The sequence below is a fragment of the Aquarana catesbeiana genome, linkage group LG09 (assembly GCF_042186555.1).
Source record: "Aquarana catesbeiana isolate 2022-GZ linkage group LG09, ASM4218655v1, whole genome shotgun sequence".
Taxonomy (NCBI): Eukaryota; Metazoa; Chordata; class Amphibia; order Anura; family Ranidae; genus Aquarana; species Aquarana catesbeiana.
The window spans coordinates 56,061,763-56,072,962 of NC_133332.1; the positions used below are offsets into that span (position 1 = coordinate 56,061,763).

Below are 11,200 nucleotides of genomic sequence, written 5' to 3' on the forward strand. Positions count from 1 at the left end.
GAGGCCCTTGTCCTCATTAACATGGGGACAACGTGCTTTGTTGTGGGGGGGCCACAGGGTGCCCCCCTCCCCCAAAGCACCCACCCCCCCATGTTGAGGGCATGCGGCCCGATACGGCTCAGGAGGGGGGCCCTCGCTCGTCCCCACCCCCTTTCCTGACCGGCCGGGCTGCATGCTCGGATAAGGATCTTGTATAGATCTTGGGGGGACCCCCACATAGTTTTTTCGGCGTAGGGGGTTCCCCTTAAAATCCATCCCGGACCTAAGGGCCTGGTATGCCCCTGGAGGGGAACCCATGCCGGTTTTTTATTTAAAATTTGGAGTGGAGTTCCCCCTCAAGATTCATACCAAACACAGTGCCTGGCATTGGCGGGATCCAAGTCGGATCCCCGCACCAGTGTGAACCCAGCTCGCAACGTGTCAATTTCGCCGATAAAAGCGGTGAGATTGACACAATATCAGACAACAATACAGAAGTTGACCAAAGGGTGGTGGTAAAGAGCTGAAAAACCACGTGATTTGGTGAAAGTTGGCTGGAAAAGTCCTGTCGTCTGTATGCAATACAAACTTATGGCCAACGCCCTTTGTACAAAAATCCACAGGAAAGTTTGTACAAAGTCCTATCGTGTGTATGGGGCTTTAGCTATTGTTGACTTTCTGGCTTCAACTCTTTTGAGTCAAGGAAAGTCCCTACCCTCTCACAATTTGATATTGGGCACTGAAGATGCCATCAAGTTAAAAACCCAAAAGGAGGTATATCTCTAATTATATAATGTACATTAATATCAGTTAAAACTGTTATTGTGCTTCTATTTTATACAATTGGTCTTTGTTAACATATTAAAACATATACCTCCTTCAGTGACTTGACCAAGTCTGTGGTGTCCAGTTGATGAAGGTTGCCCAGTACAGGAATGGCTCTGGGACCTGGTGGAAGCTTACCCTTCTTCTTATTAAGAATCACCAGGAAGGACAAACAGAGAACAACCAATGCAATGGTCATAGAACGAAACTCTATCCTTTCCCATCCTGAGAAAATAATTAAACAGAGAAAATATAGTATATGCATCTATTGGCTGTTGATTTCTATACTGAGCTGAATGGGAAACAGTTTGTAAGAAAAAAAAAAAAAAAAACATTTTTCTCTTGCCCATAATTGTCTGTAGACAGGAGCACTCACCAGTAAACAAAATGTCCACTTCTCCACTGGACCTGTGCAGTTCCAAGACCAGCGAATCAAAGATCTGATGTGGCAGGCAGGTGGGCGTAGCATGACGTGATGATGTCATGGCAAATGGTGCCAGCCTGATGCTGGTATTGCAGCCTAATTGTCTGCGGTTGGGAAGCTGGTTCATAACATCAAGCACAGAGGCTCTTACACTGTGTAGTGTCATAGTCAGGGTTGCCAACCATTCGTTAATTTACGTTGTATCACATTTTTTTTAAAAAGAGATATTTTCTTCTGGTAAGTAACTGTCAGTGGACTGAAACAATCACCAGTAAATATGTCCCCTTGACCTCTGGATATACACTGTGCAAGTGCAGTTTTGAGACCAGAAGATCAAAGATCGACTGAGCTTAGGGTGATTGAACCACAGAAAAAGATATCCCTCTTGAACTGGGACTTTAATAGACCACCAACTCTTGAAATAAATTTTGTAAATTTTATTGATATACCTAAAAACAGACGTAAAAACGTCTATGACATACACAAAAGAACGTGCATTCCATACAGAATAAGTATGAGATCAAAACAGGAATTATACAAATGTGATATTAGATGTACTCTCCTGGGGTTGATGTACCTCAATACCCGACGCGTTTCCGGTATTCTGATACCTTCATCAGGGTCTTGGGAGCTGCAAGCATTTACAAATGTATGGATTCCGGTGAAATGACCTTGTGTTCAAGGTCCCCCCAAAGTTCAATCATGTATTTTTCATGGATGTCAGACCCAGAGCCTAAAAGAATTATGTACTCATTGGATTGCCATAGTCTGGGTTCATTAAATGAGCTAGAGTACGGTAGGCCTTCATTAGGGGCTGTCTTATACTGGCTGTATGCTGGATGGATAAATATCCAGAGGAGGCCCACAGTGGCCGGCTCCTGGGATAGACCCTTAGTGTGTCTGGGTCCAGGGGGGTGCCCTCCGCTCGTGCACCAGGAGGGCACCCCCCCGTCATATCTGTAATGATGAAAGCCTCCTTTTTTTCTGAGCTTAGACTGATAGACATAGTGTAATGATGTCATGGCAGGTGGGGCCAGCCTGGTGCCGGTGCTGCAGTCCACCTGTTTTTCTGTACCATAATCAGGAAGTTGATTATCGTAATGTACAGAGGCTCTTACATGGTATAGTGCCATATTTGTTGTGAATGATTGCCTATATTGACCTGATAGCCTTGGATATTAGACACACATTTTATACCAACACATATGCAATATTCTGTTCTGGTTTACTCTTGGCATCAACATCCACAGTTCAGTCCCGGTACATAGCAATATATACCAGAAACCATTACTTCAACGCTGTTAGGCCCATTTTTCAACACGACTCACTAGATGCTTTCCCCATCCCCAGTATTAGGCTCCTTAACTTCCAAAAGTTCCCATGCTTAAATAAAAAAAAAGAGAAGACTAGACATCATTTTATAGTAATGAGTTCAGAGCTGCTAATTAAACATTTATTCATGCTCAATTTTTGTTACACTCGCTGCGTCATTTTTTATCTGTAGAGCAAGACAGTTTATTTGTGAGAATTGCATATATTGTTTATACTGTTTAAATATTGACTCTTTTAGTTTGAAACAGGTGTTTCCATCACCATCGCCACAAAGCGTGAAAAGCATATACTACCAGGAAGCTGTAGTGCAGCCTTTCTAAAGCTTTTTAACTCAAAAAAGCTTTTAACTTTTAAATGTCAGGGAATCTATGCTAATAATTATTATATCTACAAGACATTAAGTTGTAAATATAAGAAATGCGATGCACTTGGCAAATTTGACATCCTGGGCTTCTATATACAACAATATTATTTTTAACATTGATGAAATAAAAAAAAAATAATAATGGCCAGAAATGAAATGCAGACAGTAAAAATTGTAGTGCTCCTTCACATTCAGTGGGTTCATTGGAAAAGTGAAACCTTACATTGATGGCTGGTGGAGAAGTCCCCTCTTACACTGGTGGTTAGTGGGGAGAATGTCCCCTTTACAATTACCTAAAAAATAATTGTGGCCAGTGGTAGCATATCTCAGAAGCAGAAATTGCTCATTGGTCAAGGAACCCCTAGCAGCCTCTTGATTAACTCTGAGGTTCTTGTATTTAACATCACAGCTATCACGCCTTTCTATTTCCCCATTTTATAAAATTGTATTTAACCACTGCCCTTCCTTCCTCTGAGTGGGCGTCATACGCAGCGTGGCCATCGGAAATGAGGAGTGTCCCTCGGGACACAACCCATCCCCGATCAGGGTAAAGAGCCAATGAAAATGGCTCTTTACCACATGACTGGCTGTGTCCAATCACAGCCGGTCACATGTGTTGTCTTAGTTCTCACCACTCGTGCACGCAGCACGGCGATCAGGGATGAGTCGTGCCCCTTGGACACAGCAAATCCCTGATCAGGGTATAGAGCCAATAAAAATGGCTCTTTACTACATGACCGGCTATGTCCAATCACAGCTGGTCACAAAAGTCAATATACGGCGGTAACTCGTGACAAACTAGGTCCTCTTCCTCACACACTGTTCCAATGTGAGGAGAAGATCTGATAACAATGAGTTACCAATTACAGTGCAAAACAAAGTCCCCAGATTGCCCCCAAAATAAAGAGGACCTGTCTCCAGCCCAGAGTACCCAAGTACCTATCTGCAGCCCAGAGTACCTATCTGCAGCCCAGAGTACCCATCTGCAGTCCAGAGTACCCGAGTACCTGTCTCCAGCCCATCACAGTACCAGAGTACCTGTCTCAAGCCCATCTGAGTACACAAGTACCTATCTCCAGCCCATCAGAGTACCAGAGTACCTGTCTCCAACCCATCGGAGTACCTATCTGTAGTCCATCAGAGTACCTAAGTACCTATCTGCAGCCCATCAGAATACCTGAGTACCTGTCTCAAGCCCATCAGAGTACCTGAGTACCTGTCTCAAGCCCATCAGAGTAACCAAGTACCTGTCTCGAGCCAATCAGAGTACAAGAGTATACCTGTCTCCAACCCATCAGAGTACCTATCTGCAGCCCATCAGAGTACCTGAGTACCTGTCTCAAGCTATCTGCAGTCCATCAGAGTACCCAAGTACTTATCTGCAGCCCATCAGAGTACCTGAGTACCTGTCTCAAGCCTATCAGAGTACCCGAGTACCTGTCTCCAGCCCATCTGGGTACCTATCTGCAGCCCATCAGAGTACCTGAGTACCTATCTGCAGCACATCAGAGTACCAGAGTACCTACAGTGCCTTGAAAAATTATTAATACCCCCTGAAATGTTCCACATTTTGTCATGTTACTAAAAACGTAAATGTATTTTATTGGGATTTTATGTAATAGACCAACACAAAGTGGCACATAATTGTGAAGTGGAAAGAAAATAATAAATAGTTTTCAAAATTGTTTACAATTAAATATGTGAAAAGTGTGTCGTGCATTTGTATTCAGCACCCTTTACTCTGATACCCCTAACTAAAATCTAATGAAACCAATTGCCTTCAGAAGTCACCTAATTTGTAAATAGAGTCCACCTGTGTGTAATTTAATTTCAGTATAAATACAGCTGTTCTGTGAAGCTCTCAGAGGTTTGTTAGAGAACCTTAGTGAACAAACAGCATCATAAAGGCCAAGGAACACACCATACAGGTCAGGGATAAAGTTATGGAGATGTTTAAAGCAGGGTTAGGTTATAAATAAATATCCCAAGCTTTGAACATCTCATGGAGCACTGTTCAATCCATCATCTGAAAATGGAAAGAGTATGGCACAACTGCAAACCTACCAAGACATAGCCGTCCACCTAAACTGACAGGCTGGGCAAGAAGAGCATTAATCAGAAAAGCGGCCAAGAGGACCATGGTAACTCTGGAGGAGCTGCAGAGATCCACAGCTCAGGTGGGAGAATCTGTCCACAGGACAACTATTAGTCGTGCACGCCACAAATCTGGCCTTTATGGAAGAGTGGCAAGAAGAAAGCCATTGTTGAAAGAAAGCCATAAGAAGTCCCGTTCAGGGCCGTTTTAATGAGTGGGCACCCCTGGGCACTGCCCAGGGGCCCCAGCTGCATGGGGGGCCCCTGCACTTTACCTGTCCCCTTGTAAACATGTACTGCAGTGCTCTGCTTTGCCATGTCAATTGGGTCAGCAGGAGTGTCAGCGGTGCGGGGCTGCCTTTAACACTCCCCTGACATTTATTCAAGTTAGACTGTCCCGGACCTCGGGGATCTTCACTATCTCCCGAGGCAGTAGGAGTTTATGGGTGGAGCCAAGGGTGTGGCTGCCTCTTCCACTCCTCCCAAAGACTCAACTTTACTCAGGAGCAGGAGAGACCACAGCAGCCCCGGGAGTCTTTGCATCCAGGAATCCTGTAAGTGACTGAGCACATGTCACTGCATACTGCACTAACCTTCCAATATTTCACCCTATACTATCCAAACCTACCACTATACCCCCCTATCTACCCACATCTGCCACTATACCTCCCTATCTACCCAAAACTGCCACTATACCTCCCTATCTACCCACATCTGCCACCATACCTCTCTGTCTACCCACATCTGCCACTATACCTCTCTATACTACCCACATATGCCACTATACCTCTCTATACTACACACATCTGCTACTATACCACCTACATTACCCAAATCTGCCACTATATCACCCATTGCTACCCAGACCCTCCACTACACTACCCTAACCTGCTATTATACCACCCTATACTACCCAAACCTCCCACTTTACCACCCTATACTACCCAAACCTCCCACTATACCACCTATACTACCCAAACCTGCCACTATACCACTTATACTGTACCCTCATGACCTCCCCTTTACTGTGTCCTCCACCCCCCCTTTACTATGCCCTCCTGTCCCCCCCCCCGTACTGTGTAAAGTCATACATTAATACAGGCCGCTGATAGGCTGGGAGAGGCATTTATGGCAGGGGGCAGTGTGTACAGGGAGGGGGATAGTTTCAAAAAGGAGTGGGAGCAGTGTGTACAGGGAAAATGTCAGTGTATACAGAGGGTCAGTGTATATGGGGGGGGGGGGGGGGGGGCAGTGTGTAGAGAAGGCGGACAGTGTGTATAGGGGTTGAATTTAATTTGGGATAATTCCCTGGTTGTGTGTATTTTTTGTTGCTAATCAGACTCGAAAGCCACGCCCAATATGTAGCATCATTTTGCCACACCCACTCCTTGCCACCATGCACATAGCTGGCCAGAGTTGATGGGAAGATGGATGGAGCCAAATACAGGGAAATCTTAGAAGAAAACCTGTTATAGTCTGCAAAAGACTTGAGACTGGGGTGGAGGTTTACCTTCCAGCAGGACAATGACCCTAAAAAAAACAGCCAGAGCTACAATGGAATGGTTTAGATCAAAGCATATTCATGTGTTAGAATGGCCCAGTCAAAGTCCAGACCTAAATCCAATTGGGAATCTGTGGCAAGACTTGAAAATTGCTGTTCACAGATGTTCTCCATCCAATCTGACAGAGCTTGAGCTATTTTGCAATAAAGAATGGGCAAAAATGTCACTCTCTAGATGTGCAAAGCTGGTAGAGACATCCCCAAAAAGACTTGCAGCTGTAATTGCAGCGAAAAGTGTCTCTACAAAGTATTGACTTAGGGGGGCTAAAAACAAATGCACTCCACATTTTTCAAATATTTATTTGTAAAAAGTTTTGAAAACCATTTATCATTTTTCTTCCACTTCACAATTATGTGCCACGTCGTGTTGGTCTATCACATAAAATCCCAATTAAAAACATTTACCTTTTTTGTTATAAACTGAAAAATGTGCAAAGTTTCAAGAGGTATGAATACTGTTTCAAGGCACTGTAGTTGTCAACCTTCCCTCATAAACTGGGAGGACAATTTTTCTCATTAGGAGAAAATGGGGGTGCAGTTTGTGGAGCCATGGAACATTTTAAAAAATTGGCGAACAGTCCTCCTAAAGAGTAAGGATGAGCCAAACACCCCCCCGGTCCGTCCGAACACCCCCCGGTTGAGCAGCTGCGCGCCCCCGGGGGCGCGCCCCCAGGGGCGCGCATCGCGGCGATCATTGTTGCGGGGTGTCAGTCTGACACCTCGCACCACACAATCTAGGTAAAGAGTCTCTGACGGAGACTCTTTATTACGTGGTCAGCCGCGTCCAATCACGGCTGATCACGATGTAAATAGGAAGAGCCGGTGATCGGCTTTTCCTCACTCGCATCTGACAGATGCGAGTAGAGGAGAGCCGATCGGCTACTCTCCTGACAGGGGGGGTCTGTGCTGATTGTTTATCAGCATAGCCCCCCTTCGGATCCCACCCAGGACCACCAGGGAATCCACCCAGGACCACCAGGTATGCCCCCTAGACCCCCTAGGGAAATACTAATCTGTGCCCAGGCAGCTGCCAATCAATGCCCAGGTAGCTGCCAATCAGTGCCCACTCACAATGCCTACCACTGCCAGTGCCACCAGGGATTCCTATCAGTGCCCCCCATCAGTGCTGTGTATCAGTGCCCATCAGTGCCCAGCAGTGCCGCCTATCAGTGCCCATCAGTGCCCAGAAGTGCCGCCTATCAGTGCCACCCATAAGAACAAATCTTTGCAGCTTTTTAGTGCCCATCAGTGTTGCCTATCAGTGCACATCAGTGCCCACCAGTGCCACCCAGTGCCACCCATGAGTGCCCATCAGTGCCGCCTATCAATGCCCATCAGTGCTGCATATCAGCGCCACCCATCAATGCCGCCTACCAGTGCCCATCATTGCCGCATATCAGTGCCCATCGTCAATGCCCGCTCATTGGTGCCACCTCCTCGGTGCCGCCTTATCAGTGCCCATCAGTGAAAGAGAAAACTTATTATTTACAACTTTTTTTAACAGAAACAAAAGCAAAACTTTTTTTTTTTTCAAAAATTTTGGTCTTTTTTTATTTGTTTAGCAAAAAATAAAACCACAAAGGTGATCAAATAACACCAAAAGAAAGTTCAATGCAAAAAAAAGTTTTAAAAACGGATGTTTTTTCGGGAACAGTGATTTTAATAATGCTTAAAGTAAAACAATAAAAATGAAATATTCCTTTAAATATTGTGCCTGGGGGGTGTCTATAGTATGCCTGTAAAGTGGTGCAGTTTTCCCGTGTTTAGAACAATACCACAGCAAAATGACATTTCTAAAGGAAAAAAGTAATTTAAAACTGATTGTGGCTGTAATAAATTGTCAGGTCTCGGCAATATGGATAAAACTCATTGAAAAAAATGGCATGGCTCCCCCAACCCCCAGTTCATTACCAGGCCCTTTGGGTTTGGTATGAATATTAAGGGAAACTCTGAACCAAAATGAAAAAAAAAAATTGCGTGGGGGTCCCCTTCAGGTCTGATATGGAAATTAAGGGGAACCCTGTGCCAAATTGGCCCCGCCCTCAGCTATATAACAGCTGTCACCAAGAGGAAGCGTCACTCTCCAGGAGCCTCCCAGGAGCCTCCCATGGAGGCGGAACTGGTGCGGGTTTTTTTTTCATTTTCGGTCCATCGGGCGGCGTGGATTTACATCGCGGGACATTTTTATTTTTTTATCTTTTAATAAAGGACTTGTCCCAAGCTGTCTCTTGTCTTTTTTACCATTTTTGACACTTTTTTTGTGAAATGGTAGGGGTACTTGTACCCTGTTACCAATTCACATAGGGGGGGCGGAATCTGGGGATCCCCTTGTTAAAGGGGGCTTCCAGATTCCGATAAGCCCCCCGCCCGCATACAACCACAACCACCGGGCAAGTTTCAGACCCCAAAGCACCCTCTCCATGTTGAGGGCATGTGGCCTGGTATCGTTCAGAAGGGGGGGGGGGCGCTCTCTCTTGGCGCAGGGTTCCCCTTAATTTCCATACCAGACCTGAAGGGCCTGGTATGGATTTTGGGGGCCCCTCACGCAATTTTTGAAAAAAATGTTGGTTTGGGGTTCCCCTTAATATTTATACCAGACCCAAAGGGCCTGGTAATTGACTGGGGGGGGGGGGGGAACGGGGGACCCATGCTATTTTTTTCAATGAGTTTTATCTAGATTGCCGAGACCCGACAATTTATTACAGCCGTGATCAGTTTTAAATGACAATTTTTCCTTTAGAAATGTCATTTTGCTGTGGTACTGTTCTAAACACGGGAAAAATGCACCACTTTACAGGCATACTAAGGACACCCCCCAGGCATGATATTTAAAGGAATATTTAAGTTTTATTGTTTCACTTTAAGCATTAAAAAAGTCACTGCTCCCGAAAAAACGTCCGTTTTAAAAAAAAATGTTTGCATTGATACATGTCCCCTGTCGCTGAACATCCGAACAACCAAAGTTTGTTCGCCCATCATTACTAAAGAGGGACACTTGCAACAATGCAATGGTAATGTGCAAAGTGTAGAAAAGGTCAAACCAATTATTTACAATATATTGCTTTATATTAGTCACAAATGGGAAGAGAATTTTTAAATTTGCTTTAAAACATCGCCTTCCTAATATACTGTAGAAGGTACCTAAATATTATTAACTCCAGCCCTCATCTCTTCCCCCAAAAAAGAGAAATAAATTGGACAAAGGTTCCAATGCAAAGGTTTCATAAATCCCATACCAATCAAGTGAATTGATTCTTTCTCAACTCTGGATATCAAAAAATGATAACTGGAAACTGATTGACTGTTATGGGCAGGATCTTAGCATACTTTTCATACTAAAGCCCCAAATATTTGTTCTTAATCTTAGACGAGTAGAACACTGTCCCTAGGTATATTAACAAATAGGTCTAATAGAATTAAACATGAAAAGCATGACGTACAATATATGATTTAACTTATTACAAGCAATCAGACTTAAGCTTTCTTTAACATATCTCAATACAGTAAAGGTTAAAATTTGACTGAAAGCTATGCCTTAACACAGCACTGTAACATTGCTCTGTAATATGGCATTTGTAAGCATTTACCTCTAATTTTAAGATTATAAAATGATTAATTTCTCCTGACCTGTTACTATTATAGGCAGCATCTTTGATCTCCACCTGTCCTGGGGTCTTGATGGGATTAAGCTGTATTTGCCTTGAGGACAATCACTTATTGGACTGTGTGCCTAATGAAAGTATTACTGAAGCTTCATACTGTGAAACCCAGTGGATACCTCCCCTTTGAGATAATGTTCTATTGAAGATCGAATATCAGATCTACACCTGTTCTGGATTTTTTCCAACACTCAGTTAAAACCTGAAATATCATATAGTCATACTTACATAGAAGAGACACAGATGGAATTTTTTTTACCACTAACATTTACATCTTCAGCACTTGTCACCTGAAGCATGGATGAATTTGCTGTATGGAACACTTTACCACAAAAACCAAAACCATATCTGTTGAGGGGAGGACTGGGGAGTTAGAGGGATACAGGGGATGGGTTAGCTATGGGGTGCTGGAGTGAGGTTTGGGCTTGTTGGGAGGGTGTGTGAGTGGAGGGGTGGGATACAGGTGGGAGGGTTGGCAGGGTTAGCGGACTACCCCTGCATGGGGGTTGTGGACACACATCGTATATTTTTGGCAATTTTAAATTATATTTATGTCCCCTATAAATAAACTGCATTTGCTAGCCTTTGAGGTGCTCTATCATTATGTGTTTTGTTTTTGTGGTACAGTATTTTTGGAAGCACCTCTCCTTCATTTTGGGTTGGACACTTTGCAGAGTTACCACTCCCAGGATTCCTTTCTTGGTGGGGTTGTTTGCATTTGTATTGAGCACTTTCCATTCGCCAGTACAGGAAGTGTGTTGTAGAAAATACTTTACAATCCCAGGAAATCTTCATTGCAGTACTGCCACCTGTCTTGCTCACAGTACTAAAAAAGAGGACTACAGTTATTGTGTGTACTTTGGCCGTCAGAGCTACTGATCTGCTTCGGTAACTGCATCAGAAGTTGTACATATTGTCCAGTCTATGAGTGTATGTACAGTGCATCCGGAAAGTATTCACAG

The 11,200-nt window shown here is 44.1% G+C and overlaps 1 protein-coding gene across 1 annotated transcript in view; it reads right to left on the bottom strand.

Moving 5' to 3' along the window:
- The window catches only part of LOC141107661 (cytochrome P450 2F2-like), a 70,592-nt gene extending 60,240 nt beyond the window's left edge, over nt 1–10,352 (bottom strand). Inside the window, exons 1-2 of the mRNA XM_073598552.1 lie at nt 10,207–10,352; nt 854–1,029 (exon numbers count right to left, since the gene is read on the bottom strand). Coding sequence (XP_073454653.1) covers nt 854–1,029; nt 10,207–10,228 — 198 coding nt within the window. The 5' untranslated portion in view covers nt 10,229–10,352. The remainder of the gene's footprint in view (nt 1–853; nt 1,030–10,206) is intronic.
- Nucleotides 10,353–11,200: the final 848 nt, after the last annotated feature.